The 22,326-nt window shown below is 30.6% G+C and overlaps 1 protein-coding gene across 3 annotated transcripts in view; it reads left to right on the top strand.

Moving 5' to 3' along the window:
* The first annotated feature begins 258 nt into the window (after positions 1-258).
* The window catches only part of LOC139485160 (leucine-rich repeat-containing protein 74B-like), a 44,348-nt gene continuing 22,280 nt past the window's right edge, over positions 259-22,326 (top strand). Inside the window, exons 1-4 of one of the 3 annotated variants that reach the window (XM_071269386.1) lie at positions 259-282; positions 18,316-18,398; positions 19,792-20,175; positions 20,678-20,886. In XM_071269386.1, the coding sequence (XP_071125487.1) occupies positions 18,371-18,398; positions 19,792-20,175; positions 20,678-20,886 (621 nt within the window). In that variant the 5' untranslated portion in view covers positions 259-282; positions 18,316-18,370. Of the gene's footprint in view, positions 283-6,266; positions 6,487-15,611; positions 15,751-18,315; positions 18,399-19,791; positions 20,176-20,677; positions 20,887-22,326 lie in introns of those variants that run through there. The other 2 variants (XM_071269384.1, XM_071269385.1) reach the window with 2 other exon arrangements.

The following is a 22,326-nucleotide window of genomic DNA, read 5'->3' as shown; positions in this document are numbered from 1 at the left end:
CATTCAAACCTCGAATACAAATGCACGTTTTACGTTCATATGATAGTTCTGCACCCTGTTCCAATATTTAATTGTTTACTCAGTACTTGGCGGGTGTTCATTACAGTATAATTTGTAAATACTTGACGACCGTAAAAATGACAAAGATTTGCTTAATGTATAAATATGGATGATTTAATGAATATTTAAAATGAATTATAATTCTGTTTATTTTAGTATTGTTATTTTATAGCTAGTGATTACTATTCTTGTCAGTTTCAATAGGAATACAAACACGTGGCGGTGAGTTTATATATTTTTTTTCTTAAAATGTAAAGTCAAATTATGTGGTGGTGTAATATTTGTACATGTATATTGAAAGAGGTTCACCCATTTTTATTTTTATTTGATTGAATACGAAATTGAAATAAATTGATGGAACTGTATGATAATAGATTGTTCATATGTGACAAAAGTGACAAGATAAAAGAGATAATTTCAATATAACTTTTAATAAATTCCATATCAGGAAAGTCGCCTCCCAAAACATCAATATAATAATAATAATAACTTTTAATAATGGTACAGCTACATTTCCAGGTTTCTGTATTTTAAATTAAATAAATTCCATCGTTTTATATGTCAATTCACTTCTTTATGTACAGAATTGTCAGAACATCAGAGAACAAGTTTAATATTAGTAGATATACATGAAATTTACGTACGAAGTGCTTTTATGGATAAAATCCTCTATAACTTCTTTCTCTCAACCCAATTCCATATTGAAAAAAACAATGCACATCATTTGGGCTTTTAAGTCTTAATTCTAGATTCATTGAGGAGTCTTTTGTAAACGACGGTCCAAATGTACAGCTGGCAACAATCTCATGGCTTTCCAAAGTCATATTTTTGGGCGGGCTATACGTATATAAGTCAGGAGACTGTAACTTATTGGTTATCGTTGCTGTATATCATATTAAATTTTGATTTTCGTTCATTGTTTATTTTCACATAACTCAGGCATTAGTTTTCTGGTTTAAATTGTTTTACATTTGTTATTTTGAGGCCTTTTAAAGCTGACTATGCGGTATGTGTTTTGCTCATTGTTGAAGGTCATACGGTGACGTATAGTTGTTAACTTCATTTGGTCTCTGGTGCAGAGTTTTCTCATTGGCAATTATACCAGATCTTATTTTCACATTTGGTAATTTTGAAGTTCTATGCTGATTTCTTTTCTCAGAACAAACCACATACATGCATCACAATGACATTATTTTTAAACTTAAAACATAGAATAAAATGACTCTTAAGTTTAACTAATAGTCATGTTTTATGATTGGTCATAATGTTGATACAAACAACATTATAACATGACGTACAACTAATAAAGTAGAAATGTAAAATCAAGTCATCTTCAGCAACTAATAGGTTCTACTTTTTTCTGGTTGTATATATATACACCATAAAACTTTCACATCATTGAACGAACAAACCGAAAAAGAGCGATTTCCAATCCGCGGTCCCCCCATGAGGATCACCCGATGAACATTTAATTTTTATTCTGGAAAACATTTAAAGTATATTGCTGGGTCTTCCAAGTGCTCCACGAAACCTCTTTCTAAATTATTAACATCTATTTTATCAGCAATCAAAGACGGGCTTCAAAGTTATTGTGAAACTGCCTATTCTAGAGGTGGCGTGAATCAGATGTGGATACTTAAAAATTCCAAAGATCTTTTAGAGTACATACAATCTAACTCTCTTTCATCTTGGAACAGTATTAAAACATTTGACTTTTCTACTCTTTACACAAGTATTCCACATTCCAAACTAAAAGACAAATTGAAAGAGTTGGTTTTACTTTGCTTCATAAAAAAGAATGGCCAACTTAGATACAAGTATCTTGTCTTAGTGAAGGATAAATCATACTTTGTAAAGAATCACTCTGATTCAAACAAAAAAGTCTCTGAAACCGATATTATCAAGATGCTTGATTTCTTGATTGACAACATATTTGTAAGATAAAGGATACTACAGATACAGTTAAGTCGGCTTCATATCTTGACTTACTTCTAGAAATTGACAATTAGGGTCGGTTGAAAACAAAACTTTACGACAAAAGAGATGATTTCAGCTTTCCAATTGTGAACTTTCAATTTCTAAGTAGCAACATTCCAGCAGCACCTGCATACGGGGTATATATCTCCCAATTGATACGATATTCCCGTGCTTGCATTTCCTATCATGATTTTCTTGATAGAGGGTTTCTGCTCACACGGAAGCTATTAAACCAAGAGTTCCAAATGGTGAAGTTGAAATCATCCCTTCGTAAATTTTACGGACGCCATCACGAGTTGGTTGACCGTTATGGAATAACCGTTTCACAAATGATATCGGATATGTTCCTTACGTCGTAACTACAATCCCCTTCCCTTTCATGAATGTAACCTACCGACTTAGACTATTTACCGGATTTGTAATCACATAAGCAACACGACGGGTGCCACATGTGGAGCAGGATCTGCTTACCCTTCCGGAGCACCTGAGATCACCCCTAGTTTTTGGTGGGGTTCGTGTTGTTTATTCTTTAGTTTTCTATGTTGTGTCATGTGTACTATTGTTTTTCTGTTTGTCTTTTTCATTTTTAGCCATGGCGTTGTCAGTTTGTTTTAGATTTATGAGTTTGACTGTCCCTTTGGTATCTTTCGTCCCTCTTTTAAAGCTGTTTTGTCTGATCTAAATTTGAACGATAATAACCATTTTCCCCCTTTCCGTTTCGGTCGATGCCACTGCTGGTGGACTTTTCGTAACCGAGGGTATCACCAGCCCAGTAGTCAGCACTTCGGTGTTGACATGAATATCCATAATATATGGTCATTTTCATATATTTCCTGTTTACAAAATTTAGAACTTTTCGAAAAACTTTGGGATTATCTATTTCCAGGCATAGATAACCTTAGCCGTATTTGGCACAACTTTTTGGAATTTTGGGTCCTCGAGGCTTTTAAACTTTGTGCTTGTTTGGCTTTATAACTATTTTGATTTGAGCGTCACTAATGAGTCTTATGTATATGTAGACGAAACGCGCGTCTGGCTTATTAAATTATAATCCTTGTACCTTTGATATCCATACTTGGTCTTACGTTTAAAAGACGATAATGGGACAATGTTTGGTTCTCGTGTTTTGTTTTTCTACATGTATCATACATTATCAGTGGCCTATATCGACTATTTATAGACTTTTTATTTAATAATGGTTTACTTATCTATTTCAAATTTATGTATTTTGTTTTGATGTTATATTTGTTATTCTCATAGGATTTTGTCTAAATAAATGCTTAGTCCGTTTCTGTGTGTGTTACATTTTAATGTTGTGTCGTTGTTATCCTCTTATATTTAATGCGTTTCCCTCAGTTTTAGTTTGTTACCCCGATTTCGTTTTTTTGTCCATGGATTTATGAGTTTGAACAACGGTATACTACTGTTGCCTTTATTTTCTTAGTATCGAAATATTAAAGTATGGAATAAAGCATCAAACGAAAGATTTAATTCTAACAACTAATATATTTTATTTTTTATTAATTTCCATACATGGAATCACGGATTGAAACATTTATTATATGGAATCAATTTGGTTATTATAAGTAATAACACATATAAACAGTGCCACTTATATTGCAACGGATGCGCATTTGGTCAATTCATGTCTCTTCTGTGATAATCGATACCAAAATATTTTGATATTAAAAATCTTGAAAGACTAAATGTAAAACCAAATCCGGATAAGGAATTATAGTCTTGTAAAATCCTAATTACTTCCTGGGCTTTATTTTGGAATTCATTAGACCGAATTTCTACAATTCTCAATAACGAAATCACAACTAAATTATAACCACAGTATTCCATTCCAAACAATATTATAATGAATAAAACAAATTACTGATGTTGCATGTATTTGATTTATAATTTCAAATTTGATTCGACCGATGAAACGAATTTATTGAAATTTGTTTCACTACAAGTAAGTACAATTATGCAAGGATGTAATTTTTTTTAGAATCTATATCCTTGTTCATATCGAATAAATAAGATTTGTAAAAAGATAAAAAAAAAAAAAAAAAAAAAAAAAAAAAAAAAAATCCTCTTTATTACATTGACGTGAGAAAAGGGTAAAAGGTCAAAACTGTTACGAATCCTTAATATTATTGAAAATGCATATGACAGTTAATGAGGCTTTATATGAATGATTTAAAGTACATAAATAATCATAAAAAATGTGATAGAGATAAGCTACGTTATTTTTTGAATTTATTCTAATCGGAAATATTCATTCGATCATTATATTCGTGATCACAGGGAGATAACCCTGAAAAATGAGATTTGAACTCTGAACGTAGTCGCAGTCATAGTAAGTTCATCCATTGACTTGTATAGTAACACAAAGGATTACTATACAAATCCTTGGACCTTCTAAACAAATCAAATAGCTCTTTTTGATTCACAGTTACTTGTACCACCACCCAACATAAGATTGTTAGTGTAAATATAACATGAAAAAGGCTTCACTCTCTAAGAACACCTAGTACGAAGGGCAAGTCATCCTCCAAATTATTAAGTTGTTTGGACACAATCATTTGGCGATAACAAAGTGTTATTAAACGCCTCTTCTTTTCAACATGTAAAGGTGTTTAACTTGTTAATAATCAATTTTAGACAGTAATATCAAAGTAAACAAGATATTGTATTTCATATTGGTTTCTGTGTTGAAAATGACAATGGTCTCCAGTGGTCCTTAAGTGATTGTAAACAAACAAACTTAGAACTCTAGTACGGGTAATTCTATTTAATTGAATTTTCGGTAGTATTATAATTTTGACGCTGTTGTACAATAATATCATTATACGTATTAAGCTTATTAGATTTATTTCAAGTGGCATGTTCTAAATTTAACCTCGGTTTTAATATCTGACATTGTCTTAAATATTTTCGAAAAGAATGGGAAAATTTCTTCAGAAAAAGAACCGTTCATTTATCTAACACGTTTTTTAGCACTGCTTTTCGCTATACTGTTATAGTAAATTAAACTTTAAAAAGGTGCGGTAAAATTTCCAATGACTGTAGTAAATTTTATTCATTGGTTAAATATCTGTACGTTAATTAAACCTAGTAGAATTACACCACAACCAACAAGCTAAAACTACACTATTTTTCCTATATATTTTTCCATTCATCAAATGTATGTATAGTCAGCGTTGTACATTTCCATTGAAGACAATCTTGACACATTTTTATCAAATTTTACATTTTTTTTAAATTGATCTGTCTTCTAACAAAATGAATTAATTGGAATCCGCCGATAAAAAATGACCGCCACAAAACAGTGCTGAAAGTGGCGTTAAACACCAGTCAATCAATCAATCAATCAAATCAACCTAAATCCAATCTTAAACAGGAATAAAGACATATGTCAAGTTATAAATGTCAAGTGACAGTAAATCGACAATACGATAAAATTTAATAAAAAACGACACCGAGGGGACAGTTCACAGTTTGGATTACAGGGTAATGTAATCTATGATGTCTTATGTTCAACTGAAGTTCTATGTCAAATCTTGAAGGTCATGTAGTCCTTTCAAGTTCTTATTGTGGATACTGTGTGGTCAACCATTGTTCAACATTGTGTTCCTTGGTATTCTTTCAGTCAGAACCTGTCTAATTATTGTATGATTGGTTGTATTGTTTATGGTAAGTTATCTTATCATTATTTTGTAAAAAAAAAACCACTATAAGAATAGAAATCTGAATCCACTGTCATCACAAATGAACCCTTATGAATTCCAACTGTGATGAAAAAGAAGCAAACCAAATTTGGTCGTTATTTTTCACAACTAAATCATTTCGAAGTCTTTTTAGTTGACTATATGCGGTATATGCTATGCTCATTGTTGAAGGCCGTAGGGTGACCTAGAGTTGTTAATTTCCGTTTCATTTGGTATCTTGTGAAGAGTTGTCATACCACATCTTCTTTATTTTGTTGCTAACTTTTACTGATTATTATCATCATTTATTCTATATTATATATTTTGCTGATTGATAAAATCTACATCAGGTACAGATAGATAAATCTAAGAATTATTATAAGTATTTCTATTAATATACAATGATACTTCTATAGAATCACGCTTAGTTGTGCGTGTAATCGTGGAAAGCTTATAGGATACCTAAATTCTTCATTTGACGACAAATTTCAGTCATTTATTTCAAATTTAAAATTTAAAAACGCATTAATAAATTCAACATGACAAGAAATCTATTAATAAATCGCACTTGACATTTTTCTCATAAAGGGATGATATGTTGTATAACAACACAGATCTTTATGATGTTCACTTAGAAAGTTTGTGGAGAGATTGACATATTTTTTATGTTAAGAACATTTATATACCAACATATGCATTCAATACGTGAGTCCTGGATTAAAACAGATACACTATGCTAACTTATAAGGTATTGTAATTTTTATTTGATACGATATTTCCTTTTGTAAGACAATTGAAAGCTTTGTTGATATTGGTTGCAGCATTACTTGCATTTATTCCACCTTTTAAGAATCTGCTTTCCTCTGCACACTCATGATCTGTTTGTTTTAAATATCGGAAGCTTTTTACTAACTCTGAATGACTTTGCACATTTTTTTCTCTCGATAATATCGAAGGAAGTAAGCAATAGACAAAATAGGCAAAAGAAACCAAGCGGGCATTCAAAGTAAAATATACTTAAAAAAATAATTATACTTTAAACACAATCATTAGTCTGATTGACTGTTTTTAGAGAAACATTGAGGATAGGGTGCATTGAAAACGCAGTCATGGATAAATACTGTTTAGCGGTGCCAGTGGTATCTACGAATCGGAATGAACCGGAAATTGCAAGTGGAATACAAGATTTATTTTTAATATATTCATCATTTATTTGAGCAATTGTGAAATCTACTCCGCTAAACAAATGAAATGTTTACCCCATTCCTACACCAACTTAACTGAAATTTAGTAAAAATATACCCCTGGCTGGCTTGATATCCAAACAATCCAATTGAAATGATGTTTAAAAAAATGGCGGATGAAACAATGGGTTCATGAGGCTTAAAACAATTAGTAGTAGTTGGAATTAATTTGTATAAAATTTGAGTTAATAAATAGGAAATAATTCTTGGGCGCGATGAGTATAATAATTGAAATAAGCAATGAAAAAAATATCATGATGACGAAAACTCAGATTTGTTGAATAACATCTGTCTATTCTGTCCCTGCGATTTTCACATAACATGATATATATATATAACGTAACTCGTTAATCTCGCACGTAGATCGTCATGAAAATAAAGGAATAATGCCACTGGACGTTATACAAACACAACAATCTACCTTTTGGAAATGAAGCATTTTGTGACTATTTACTTGTAATCAACTACAAAGGAAATGTTGATAAATAAAATTATTTTGTTTCTAAAAAGCTAGGTTAGCTTATAGTTATGTTATTACGGCACAGTTGTTGAATTAAAAAAAGAACGCCTTGAATGATCGGTGAGCTCTCCCCATATTGCATTTTGGTCTAGTTAGATAATGGAATATGATACAAAAACTGTTTGAATATTTATAAATGATTTTCTGTAAACTGCAGAAGTATTTGAGCAAATATGTGTATTATAAGAGTTGGTAAAAAGGTAAATTATATGGCAAGCCGTTTTACTATTTATTCGAATTTCAAGATATCTCCTATAATATATAAGATATCTCATATATATTATATAAGATATCTTTAATGTTATATCAGATATCTTTAATGTTATATAAGATATCTTTAATGTTATATAAGATATCTCATACAGTTTATATGATATCTTGTATACTTTTTAAGATATCTTCTTAAGTTTATAAGATATCTAATAAAGTATGTGAGATATCTTATAAACATTTTTTATATAAGATATCTTATATAGTTTATTAGATATCTCATATAGTTTATAAGATATCTTATATAGTTTATGAAATATCTTATAAAAACAATTATATAAGATATCTTATAAACTATATAAGATATCTTATAAACGGCATATTTGTCTCACCTATTGAGAAAGCGAGGCAATATATTCAGTCGGCGTTGTCTTCAGTCGGTTGGTAAAGGTGTGTAAGACATCAGTAACTTTTTCCAACACTTCTGGAATTGTACGGAATCATGACAGAAGCTTCCTCATTATCAAGGTATAGAAAACTAAAGCATCGAAATTATTTTTTGGGTATTCTTCTGCTAGATGTTCTTTATTTTGAAAAAGTCATTTGTAGATCGGTGTCGCTTTGTCTTTTTGTCTTTTTGTTAATTGTTGTTTTATGCTCCGTGTAAAATTAAAATCCTTTTATACGCTATAGTATTAAAGTCTACAGTTACACGTAAGAGAGGGCTGAGCGCTCACCGCGCAATATTCAGTATGCACATGTCCAAAGTAAAAGACCAGTGATTGTCTAAGGGTGGTAAGGGTTGAGCGCTCACAAAAATGTTAAACACTGCAACATATGTCATGTACCTTCCAAAGTCAGATGCCTTTAATTCAGTGCATGGTTGAGGTTGGTTGCTGTCTGCCATATTTGTTTTGCTTGAATTTGTTTGCAAAAGTCAAGCAGTTGTTTCTATTATGAATCAATTGACATTTTGTAATGCCGTCGCCGTATATTGTTTACTAGATGGTAAGGACTTTCTCATTATTGAAGGCGAAGATAACTCTTGTGTATTTATAACACTCGCATCGTTTGATATCTAGTATAAAGTAAAATCATAAGCAATCATACCATTTCTCCTTTTTATTGTGTACATTTTCTTTGACATGTGAACATTGTAAATTCAAATTAACATTTTGACATTACTGAATAGGTTTTTTTTCTAAGAGTTAAATTCAGTGACACGCAAAATATTCAAATGTTAAAAATGTCAAAGCAGAAACATCAAGCATATATATAAATCATTACGATTAACTTCGCGGCATTTCATAATATCAAAACCATAACAAAATTCACATGAACTATTTTTTAAGCTGTTTATGATCCATAAACTTTAATATCTATCTTTATTATGAATATAATTTTTTTATAATTAAATCGAAATTTTCTCTTACTTAATTTAACTTTAAATTACTTTCATCATGTAACCGCTATAGATGGATGATTATATTTATAATTTCCCACATATGAAATTTCCAAAAAAATCTGGTAATGACCAAATGAGTACAGTTACACGTAATACATTATAGTAATTTACTAGATCATTTTTGTCGTAAAATATGAATTAGAATTTTTATAGTATTTAATGTATAAATGATTGCCTATCGTCTTCTTAAAAGTAAAAAAAAAACCCGTAGAAAATAATTTCTATATTGCGTAATTTAAAATAGAGATAGAGTTTTATAATGGATACATCTGTTCTTGTATCGGGGTAAACTAAATTTCGGTTTACATGTTGAACAGGACACGATCACCTCTTTTCAAAGCACATGCAATACTTTAGGTACTTTGATACTACGATTCGTGTTCCCAAAAATGAGATACATGTATGTCGTTTCATGCATTTTGTCGTACTGCTGGTCATCTTACTTTTTCCTTAAACAATCTGGCTATACACATGTTCATAAAAAAATATTTGGCAATATTTGGTTTCGTAAAGTTTGTCGGCTTTTATGATATTTATGACAATAATTATTCTTAAATACATAGAAAAAAGGGATTTGTTTTAGAGCGACTGTTACCTTTTGTTAATTGGTTAATAAATCATTTTCAAATCCTATCGTTGGTATAAAACTGCAGTAATTATGACCTGCATTGGATGAAAAAAATCAGACTTTTATTTATGGGTGTATTCCTATCGCCAGACAGATGCAAGATATTAAACAGAAAGCAATGCCATAAGCTTACGTGATATTTCCTTTTATCGAACTCCTCTTTCTTGTGGAGTTTTATCCATCAGTGCTACGGAGGTTAAACAGTTTGTATCATTCATGATCTATAATTGATCGCTATACAAATATGTCAAATCTATGAAATATTTACAAAATATTTTCTACATACCACTATGATATTAACTTTAAATATAATTCGAGGACGATTAATTTCAATGACATCGCATATTACTATACATTAATTTAAAATTCAAAATGTAATACATTTAATTTCTACTTTATAAAGCATCAAACTGTTTTACTTTTAAATATATAAAGAATTTTATTTAAAATCCCATACAATTACATCAGGTCTTAATTACTTTATGTAATCACTGTCTAGTCGACAATTTTCGTGGAGGTTGGGGAAATACCAAAAAAATATATTTTACAATAAAAATCAAAAATGTTAACAAAACGCAACAATTCTTAAATGGCATTGTGATATGATAAAGGCTTTTACAACCCTATAAAACTACAAATAAAAAGAAACGTTAATATCTTATAATTACTAGACAAGAAAATCTAAGACAAACACTTTATTAAAGTATCACCACTTGTTACATATAAATTATACAACATAGTAAAACCCAACTTTACAACTAGAGTCACTCTTTAAAGAGTTATGAGAGACAATAAAACAATTATATCTATACTACTAGTTAAAGGAAGAGACAGATTTCATTTAGCCGCAACTCCTCTGAAACCATGGAAAGTCTGAAATATTTGTTATATGACGTAGTGTTTTGTGCTTCCTTACTATGTCATTGAAACAATCTTTTTTCCCCACAAATTACGCCATTTTTGTTTAAGAAAATATCGAAATTCAGAGACTGTTTTTGATCTGTGTCTTATGTATACGCTTTTCGCAGATTCTCAGTCGACGTAATGCCCGCGAAATAAAACTTTTTGTCTCAACACTTGCCCAATTGTACCGCGCTTTTGCGGGAATCTTCTAGTATGATACAAACGCAAGTCTAGTATCAAACGTATAAAATAAATTATCGCTTTAATAAAATTTCGTTGTAGATTTTTTGAAGTATAAACTATAATAATTATTATAATTATCATTTATAAATAGAAAAATCATTTTGTCATTATCAGACTTGTGCCTATAATTCTCAGCGACAATAATAGCATATTCTTATACATTAATTTAAAATCAAAATATAATAAATTTAATTTCTACTTTATAAAGAATCAAACTGTTCTACTTTTAAATATATTAAGAACTTTATTTAAAATCCAATACATCTACATCAGGTCTTAAATTAATCACTCGTCTGTCTAGTCTTATTGGATGATTTTCGTGGAGGTTGGGGAAATACAAAAAATTATAATTTACTATGAAAATCAAAAATGTTTACAAAATGCGACAATTCTTAAAAGGCATTGTGATAAAGGTGATATATGGATGACACGTCGGAGATAATTGTGCATAAGATAATATCAGATTATTACATGGCGTTTTTCATATCGCATGTATTATCAGCCCTAGGTTCAATATCAGCCCAAGAGCCGCATGGCTCGAGAGATGATATTGACCGAGGGCTGATAATACATGCAATATGAAAAATGACATGTTATGATTTTTTTATCATATGCTTCAATAATGGAGAAAAATAACAGATACATATATTGATCCTTTTACGTGGTTCCCAAATAGAAGTTCAAAGAGTGAAACGTTCACGGACGTCGGACCCCAAATTTAGTACATTCGATATGAAATCTTTCTATCATATCCATCAACAGAGAAGAAACATATTTTAATATGGACGAATCGACAAAAATATACATAATGAACACTGTTTTTTTTAAATAACTTTCTAAATTATGTTTGAAACTTTTAAAAATGCATTTGTTTAATAATTTGTTCGATAGATTTTTTTTCTTTTTTTTTATTATTATTTTACACAATATACTTTCCAGTATCCAAATAATTGTTTTGTACACTACTTTGTAATGTTTTTCATAGAAAACGTAGCATTGAGGTGTAATTTCCGGAATTTGCCGAGTATCACCGGAATGCCATGCGATAACGTTACGGAAAGGCATGTGATAACAATTGAAGCCCGTTACGCACCAATTCGAAAAAATATGGAATTAACGTTAATTTAATGCTATTATCATACAGTAAAAATCACATGTTATTTAGTCTAAGTATATGATAATCGCTTTTAAAACCCTATAAAACTTCAAATAAAAAGAAACGTTAAAATCTTATAATTACAAGACAAGACAAACACTTTATTAAAATATCACCACTTGTTACATATAAAATATAAAACACAACTTTACAACAAGAGTCACTCTTTAAAGAGTTATGAGAGACAATAAAACAATTATATCTATACTACTTGTAAAAGGAAGAGACAGATTTCATTGAGCCGCAACTCCTCTGAAACCATGGAAAGTCTGAAATATTTGTGATATGACGCATACATGTAGTGTTTTGTACTTCCTTAATTTGTCTTTGAAACACTTTTTTTCCCCACAGAAAACGCCAATTTTTTGGAATATAACCTTATTCGGAGAGCGTTATCGATCCGAGTCTTATACGCTTTCGCAGATTCTCAGTCGACGTAATGCCTGCGAAATAAAACTCTTTGTTTCATTGCATATTTTTGTAGTATAAATTATCATATTATGTTCATTTGTAAATAGAAATATCATTTTGTCATTATTGAACTTGTGTCTATATGATTCTCATCAACAGTAATAGCATAATTAAGTTCACATAACGAATATCTGCATATACAGGACAGTTAAACAAGACATGCTTTTCATATTCAACGTCATTGGTACATTTAAAACATACGCTATTTTCTATATCAATATTTTCGAAACAACCAGGGGCCGTGTCAATGAAAGTATCATAGGATATGTCCTAAGATAGGTCTTAGGACATTATTTAGGATGGTCTTAGGACGTGTCTGAGACATGTCTTAGGGTGTAAAACAAAGCTGTCTTAGGACAGTCCTAACTACGATGGTCCTAGGACCATCCTAACACATATATATTTAATTAAAAAAAAATATATAGAGATTTCTATGACATAGATTTTATATGGAAAACAATTAACGCAAAATAAAAGTTAAAGATTTAACGTAATACTAATAAATACGTTATTTAAAAGTATGATGGAATATATAAATGATTTTAATACGAAAACAAAATGAAATAGTCACAAAACTTTGTTAAATGCGATATCCGTGCTGCAATTTTAGTACGCAAACTAGTTTTGTCCTTAGGTCCACTCGATTTCATTACATGTATCGAATGAGGATTAGTTAAAAAAAAAAGTAATTTTTTTCCCATATTTAAATTTTTATTGCACCGTTTTGGTAAGTTTTTTGTGTGTTTATTAATTTAATTCTTATAACAGTTTGATAGTTTAATATTGTATAAGTATTTTTAGTATTGAGTTTATGCCATATCTGCTGTTTTTATTACGTTTTAGGACATTGTAACCTTTAGGACTATCCTAAGACACATATTTGTATGTCTTAACTTTAGGACCAAATTTAGGACATATCTTATTTTAGGAGACTTTCGTTAACCTGACTTAGGACTAAGACGTGTCCTAAGACCATCCTAAGACATGTCCTAGTCCTAGGACAGCTTCGTTGACACGGCCCCAGATTCATTTCGATGGGCGCTACACCAAAATTGTATTTTACTTTAAAAACGCTTGTTGTATTTACCATGAATCAATTTAATTCTAAAACCATATAATTACGGTAATATCAAGCTTTTCGTTTACCGACCGTGCGAGGGATGTAAGTCCAGTAGAGTTTGTTTAACACTTCCATCCTTACCTTTTCGTTTCCATTTCTTTACATGGTTCATGATGTGACGCGTTGTCTTAGAACGCCTGTGCAGTCATGAATTCTACCTTTACTTGGGAAATAAAATATGGAGAAAGCCTTCCGAGTGTTGTCTGTCAATTAAATTTACGGATTCTCATGAAACGAACGGTTATGTAATTGTTCAGATATAGTAACGTTGCAATGACAATTATATATTTTATTCCTGAAGTGTTTGAAGAAATAATAATTTAGAATTAGGTTGTTTTCTATATTTACGAACTTTAATACAACAATAATATTTTGTCCGATTCGTAATGTACGATACATCTAGATATATGATAATAAAAAATATATCTTTGTCAATTTTCAGCTAATATGGGTAAGAAATACTTTTTGAACTTACACCATTTTTAAACTTACACTTTTATAAACTGTGTAAACTTATATTCAAATGAATGACAAAATTGTCTTTTATCTAATTTAAAGTCAATTACAGATAAACTTTAAATCTAAACCATTAAGATGAGATCTTTGGAAATTGACAAATTAAACTCTGAAATATATCCTAAATTTAGAAATACTGAAGTCATACTTAATAATCTTCTTTTGTTCTCAAAAGAAAAAAGGCCAGTTAAAAAAGCATATTTCGAATTAATTACTACTTTGTGGAAAGTATTATTATGATGTAAACATTAATACATTGATTATTAAAGACATATCTTTAACTTCGTGCATCTTGCCAATGGCACTAATTGTCAAGGCGTGTCTCCATTCTTCATGTGGCATCGCGTTGTCAAATTTACACTATTTTTTTTTTTTAGTATTGCCATACATCGTCAAAAACATATTAACCGTGATTATTGTAAAGTGTGTACTTGTCAGAACTAAATACGAATCTAGCTTAACTGATATACTTGTTATGTAATATACTAAGATATTATTAATTGAAATTATTAAAATGGGGGTGGGGCAGCAACAAAAGACCATGAGTGATTTTTTGTGGGCGAGTAAATACCATAAAAATTGTATTTTCTACATTTTAATCATTTCTTATGATTTTTTTATTGGCCATTGATATCGTCTGTCTCATTTGTAACTACAACAAAAATAGTGACCCCTTCCGGATTTGCTTCCACCCTTTTCCCACCAGATTCTCTTCAATTTTTAACACGTTTCATAACGATCTTGGAACGATTTTTGAAAGTTTGTAGCAAAGCGTCAAAAAGAAAAAGAGTCATTTGTTCAAAACAAATCTGTGACCGATGTCGGAAGCTCAGATATCCGTTGTAATAAATTGTCTGAAAGTTTCAATAATAAATCCAGTAACTTGTATTGTGCCGACCGTGCGAGGGCTAAAAAGCCAGTCAAGGTCGTTAAATACTTCCATCGTCGTTGTTGGAGGAGTTATGAAAACCAGATTTCACAGACGAAAAAAAATGCTCCTTAAAGTCGAAGGAACAATAAGTTACCATTTGATATATAATTTATACGGGTAGTGCTTATTTTTAATAATATCAAATAACGTCAAGAGACATGTATACATGCAAACTAAAAGGTTTGTCCATTGGCCGACTTTATGTAATTTTATGTAGGAAAAAGGCAGGGATAAAACTTTTGAATAAGCTTATACTGAAATATTTGTTTGATAGATGGCCAGATTGGACACCCGTATGATTAAATCAACTAAGTTAAAATCATAAATTGAATTTATACCTATTTAAGGAATCTGATTTTCAGTACACAGTGAAAATCAATTTAATTAATCATGGTAATTTAAAGATCGATCTTTACAAATACATTAAGTACGAATCCACCCACCCTTGACTTCTGATACACAAATATAGCTTTTTATTTGTCAGAACTGGAAGGAAATTAACATGTCAATTTATCTGAGATAAATCAAAGAACATAGTTTTGATAGCATGTTTTATCGTTAAAATCGTTAAAATATTTACCACTGGGAGTAGCTTCTTAAAAAAAGTAAGTGTTTCATTTAAAATTAATAGATTCGTTACCTTTTTTTTAATTTAAAACATGGCTTTTATTATTTAAGAAACAAGAAATTTGATATTTCTTACTTTTTACGCCAGTGAAAGTATACTATATATTTATAAAATGTAATGTAAATATTTTTTTTAACTCTATAAACACTTTATTTAATCGTGATTACGGGTTTTATCATCCTTCAACGAGTATGTAATTTATTGTGCATACATGTATAGAGTAAAATATAACTCTCGTACAAGTTATATGGATTTTTCAAATTAGGATTGAATAAAATAGATGCGAAGATAAAAATGATTTTATAAAACGAAACTGAACTAATATTGAACTTGCTCTTAATATTTAAATGTTTCTACGTATTTGTCTATCCAAAAAATCATTGCCATTGTCAAACAACAACTACAAATGTCTATAAAATGTGTTAATTTCACAGTACAATAGAATTTTCCTGGTTCGATTTTGACATTCAATCTGGATCAACTATTTTGTTTCAAATGTCGGGAACTATTGTTTTAAAGCCATTTCAGTATGCTTGAGTTTTTTTAACAGGAGAGACGTGCAATAATTAACAGTATCATGTTTAAATAAATAATCGGACAATTTATCTAATATCTTACATGTTATAATAAACAGACTGTGATTGGTACATTTTCTTTTATTATTTGACTGACTTTACAGAGACTGTGAAATACCGTCTACGAGACAGCAACTCAATAATTTACGATTCAGACTTCTATATCTTGTAACTGTTCACCAGTAATGAACAAAATAATAGTATACAATGACGGGTATTTGAAAATATACACAATCGGGAATATCCATTTCCTGATATGAATAACTCGATTAAAACAGTTAAAACGTATATGCGAAAAAGTCACAACTATATTTATCAAAATGCTATTTTAACGAATTGATAAAACAATTATATAGAAAAAAATCTCTTGAAATACAATAATATTATACCTTCATTAAAAAAATTCATAAAGGTTACTGCAACTGAATTGTCAAATTAGGTATTCAGATGCTTTTCGGGTAATGATCCTTCCTGATCAAGCTTCTGGCTACTGTTTAGTCGCAACCTAATAATTGATTTACAAAGCAGTATTTTATCTTTTTTGTTTCCTTGGTGTTTTTTTATTAATAAAACAAGATTTGGAAGCATAGCGCATCCAGCTAGATTGAATCTGCATCTAAGTTTAACGTCTTAGATTATCTCAATCTAGATAATTACCATTGTCCATAATCAATAAAGGAGGTCAACGAAAATGTTTCAACGTTGAAATGATAAATTGTGTTGTCATTTATTATTCTTTAATCAAAGTCAATTATATCTAAAGTATCTGTCATTAACATAATTATGTTTATTTATAACTGAATTTCAAAGGCCTTGACGAAAGTATAAAAAAATAAGAATCATATATATGATACTGGCAAGTTCATGTGATACTGGCAAAATCATGTGATACTGGCAAGATTATTTGTACTGGCAAGATCATGTGATACTGGCAAGATCGTGTGATACTGGCAAGATCACATGATACTGGCAAGATCGTGTGATACTGGCAAGATCGTGGGATACTGGCAAGATCATGTGATAATGGCAAGATCATGTGATACTGGCATATTATGTGATACTGGTAAGATTATGTGATACTGACAATATTATGTGATACTGGCAAGATCATGTGATACTGGCAAGATCATGTGATACTGGTAAGATAATGAGATACTGGAATATCATGTGATACTGGAATATCATGTGATATTGGAATATCATGTGATACTGGAATATCATGTGATATTGGAATATCATGTGATACTGGAATATCATGTGATACTGACAAGATCGTATGATTGGATAGATCACGTGTTTTACTACTGATATAATGTATTTCAAATTTTTTCCCCCGTTTTTGGTGGGGTTCGTGTTTCACAGCCTTTACTCTATAATTTCTATGTTGTTTTTTTGTATATTATTGTGTCTTTTTTATCGTTTATCGTTTTTTTTAGGCATTGTCTCTTGTTACAGTAATTCTCCTTTAGCTTGCAATCTTAAGGTGAAGTAATTAAAAAATTATGTTCTAGACACAAATGCCGCGCTCTCAATGCGTTCTCGGTAATACAGGAACTTATATGATATAACATACACTAGGTCCCAGACATTACCAAATCGTCATAGTCTTCAATATGTCTCCTGGACACTGGAAATTCTAAACAATCTTATTTATGTGTTTTGCACCTAATTGTTTTTCCATTAGGTGTGTTAATTTTTAAATAGTTTAAGGATTATTCTTTCTAATATGTTGATTTATACGATTAAATATTGCATGTTGTTTAGTACAATGGACCAATGTAACGTAACTGTCGTGAAATGTAATTAATATGGTATCGTATATAGGTAGGTACTCGTAATCCAGAACAAAGCTGAAATCACTCCAACAATGCATGTATTTGTTTACAAACAATTATTGAGTCATAAATAAATAATCGTTTTCAATCACTCCTACTGTGTTAAATTAATTGATTTTTGTTACATTGTAGATTAACTTGTCTCTGTGAAAAACAATAAGAGCAATACACAGAACAATAAACAGAGATGGTGTTCGGTAGAAGAGAAGCCGCTGGTGAGACATTTTATATATTATACTTTAAATAAAAATAGTTATAGATTAAAAATGTAAAAATAGTCACATATTAAAGAATTTGCCAATATACATGATATTAATAAAGTTTAAGGTAAGTGAGGTACATAGACAGAAACTATTAAACACATTGACGCGAAGAGATGAGTTATTAAAATAATGCACGGTCTTCAACAAAAGATAAACATTATCTATATAGTTTGATAATTTCAAAATCGCATGGACAGTTCACTTCTACAAGTAAACACCAATAAGGTTACATGCTCATTAGACATATTTGACCATTGGGGTTTTGTCTCGCTTTCGAGACACAGGCGTGCTGTTTCTGGCGTCGTCGGTTTACGTGTGACTAGACTATAGGTCATACAGATGACTGGACATATCTCTGTGAGAATATTGTATTGTGGTATTCAATCCCGCAAATGCGAAACGTTTCTTTTAAGTCAACCATTGGATAATTGTATAAACTGGAAAACCTAACTTTTCTTAAGTAGTTAATTCCTAATGCAATTGTTAGTCATGATACTTTTTGAACTTTTTGATTTGTTTTTATATAAACCAAAGATATTCTGTTGATAATCTAGAGATGATCGTATTAGAGTTATTTCATACAAATTATTGATCATCATTAACGTTATTCTTTAACATTACGTAAACCCTATCCTGTGTCATCTGTGGGAATCAAAGGGTATAATCCTTTAATAATAAACTTATCTAAGAGTCAATGTTTTTGATCATTTCAATGGGGAAACGCAAAGGAAAGACATTAGAAACGGGCAAGAAATTGGAATTATGTTTTTTAATGAAAACTAGAGAAGAATAAAACACCGATTAGGCACGTTTGCATGCAACTTAATTTCTGGATTAACCTTCACCAGGAATGATGATGAAAGTCAAAAGTTACCCGTATGTGGCAGTCAAATAACATTACTTACAAGATTATTTATCTATCGAAAAAATCAAAGCATATCAAGCGGTTTTAATTGATACGTGCATAGATTAAAAAAATATCAATTTCACTGAGTTTAAAAATTCATTTCACGCTATTGGGTCACAGATTTATCATGTGGTTTTCATATTTTATTTGTTTAAGCAAGTTAATAGAGAAACTATAATTATTCAGAAAAAAAACCCAATAGTTTTCGAGGATAAGAAGTGAAAGTTTTGATAGCTACCTGCTAAAATATTTTATTATTCTTTAAAAGGCACGCCATTTGGGTTAACGTTTTATAATTTGGTTTTCATAATTTATTTGTTTAAGCAAGATGATAGAGAGACTATAATTATTCAGAAAATACAAACAATAATTTTAGTGGTTATATTGTGTAAGGTGAAAGTTTGCATAGCTACCGCCTAAACAAAATATTTATTCCAGAAAAAGCACGGAAAAGATGGGACAAACTGAGACGTTTTGTACAAACTGGTGCTTATCTAGACGATTGGAGTGCGCCACAATCGTTAATGACAGTTGCTAATGCTATTAAACGAATGAACTCTAGAGAAAAGACAATGTTATCTGTTGGATTCGAAACATCACGAAGTAATAAAGTTTTAGATACTCCACGGAGCTGTGAATCATCAGAAAATAAAATCATAGAACGTTTACAACAAGAATTAACAAAAAGGGACATAACTCTTTCATCCAAGTCAGTATCACGACCTGTTCTTATGTCTTCACATTTAAAGCACAGACCATTGCATACTTCAGAATTCATACGCGAGACTACTGGTTCTGAGTTTGAGTATGACGAAGGCGAAGGTAAGTTTTGAAAATGTATTAGATATTTCGACTGACTGTAACAATGCAAAAATCTGTTACATGTATTGTAAAACCCACCAATATTGGTAAACTTGAGTTAAAATATATATTTCATACAATTAAAATAATATGCGTTTCATGCTAGAAAATTTTACTTGTTTGCTAAGATTTTACCAATTTGTTTTATGCATATACACTTATTTATTCATGCATCTGATTTATGCCTAGTGCCAAGAAAAAACGGAACCAATTAAATGAGAGGAAACGAATACAATCTAATATCCTTTCTTATCAAATATTTAATGATGTTATTACATGTTTGACAAACTGTATCCGTTAGCTGGTGTCATCATTCGACAATTTCATTTCAAATACCAACGAGTTCGTTTAAATTTTGATTAAGCTTTTCTAATCGTTTCATTTCCCCATGTATGAATGATGATAACAAAAAAATAAATGAACGTGTGGTTTAAACTTATGTCTATCATATAATATGTTTCAGAAATAAAGTTAGCAGATTTGAAGTCAGCGTCAGTGAAGAGAGAAAAAAGACGATTAGTCAAAACAGAAGACATTTATTATGCTGCCTGCTCTTTATGTAGGGTGTCACCAGTATCAAACTTTCTAAAACAGTGTTCAACGTTCACAGCAGATCTGAAAAATAGTTTCCTGTCCGCTAGAGATGTTAAAGCACTATCTATATCATTAGTTGTAAGTAATTAAATAGCCTTTGTTGGGGTTCGTTTTACTCAGTTTTTAGTTTTCTATGATGTGTTTTGTAATCTGGTGTTTGTCTGCTAGTCTGTCTGTCTGTCTGTTTGTCTTTCTTTTTTTAGTTAAATGAAAATAATTAACAGTACTTTATTTTCATGAGCAAACCATTTCTAAGAGAAGGATTGTATATTCGATACATCCTGCTCAATCAAGGACTCCGCTTATTGGAAAGGTAGAACTTCTGAAGTAGTGAAATCATGGTCAGATTTTATACATGTACCATGTTTGACAATGAAACTTACATAAGAAGTAGCTATATAAGTACAGTACAATGCACCTTGTAAATAGTTATCATAGGTACCAAGCTTATAATTTGATACTCCGTGTAAATAGTTATCATAGGTACCAGGCTTATAATTTGATACGCCAGACGCGCGTTTCGTCTACATAAGACTCAACAGTGACGCTCAGATCAAAATATATCTAAAACCAAACAGGTATAAAGTTGAAGAGCATTGATGACCAAAAATTTCAAAACGTTATGCCAAATACGACTAAGGTAATCTATGCCTGGAATATAAGCAGGAAATTTATAAAAATGACCATATCATTGACAAGTTTTGACTACTGGGCTGGTGATACCCTCGGGGTCAAAACGTCCACCAGCAGTGTCATCGACCAAGTGGTATGAATATTTATCAAAGGTACCAGGCTTATAATTTAATACGCCAGACGCGTAACTTGAACCAATGACGATTACGTGAAATGCATTGTATTATTTTTTTCATATAAGATATATTGCAAAAATGAATAAATTTTTCATCACTGTATAGAACAATCATAAATCATGGATATCCTAGTATGTAAAAGAGAAGAAGTAGACAAGTATACAAACAGTCCAATATGTGTTTTATTACATTGTAGCGAGATAACAGAATCTGTTCATTAGATTTGTCAGGAAATGAAATAGGTGCTATTGGTGTTATGTATGACGCTGAGATATGTGTTTTATTACATTGTAGCGAGATAACAGAATCTGTTCGTTAGATTTGTCAGGAAATGAAATAGGTGCTATTGGTGTTATGTATGACGCTGAGATATGTGTTTTATTACATTGTAGCGAGATAACAGAATCTGTTCATTAGATTTGTCAGGAAATGAAATAGGTGCTATTGGTGTTATGTATGACGCTGAGATATGTGTTTTATTACATTGTAGCGAGATAACAGAATCTGTTCATTAGATGTATCAGGAAATGAAATAGGTGCTATTGGTGTTATGTATGACGCTGAGATATGTGTTTTATTACATTGTAGCGAGATAACAGAATCTGTTCATTAGATGTATCAGGAAATGAAATAGGTGCTATTGGTGTTATGTATGACGCTGAGATATGTGTTTTATTACATTGTAGCGAGATAACAGAATCTGTTCATT

The sequence above is a fragment of the Mytilus edulis genome, chromosome 8 (assembly GCF_963676685.1).
Source record: "Mytilus edulis chromosome 8, xbMytEdul2.2, whole genome shotgun sequence".
NCBI classification, from domain to species: domain Eukaryota; kingdom Metazoa; phylum Mollusca; class Bivalvia; order Mytilida; family Mytilidae; genus Mytilus; species Mytilus edulis.
The sequence above is the reverse complement of the archived record's forward strand: the minus strand, read 5'-3'. Positions and strand labels throughout refer to the sequence as shown.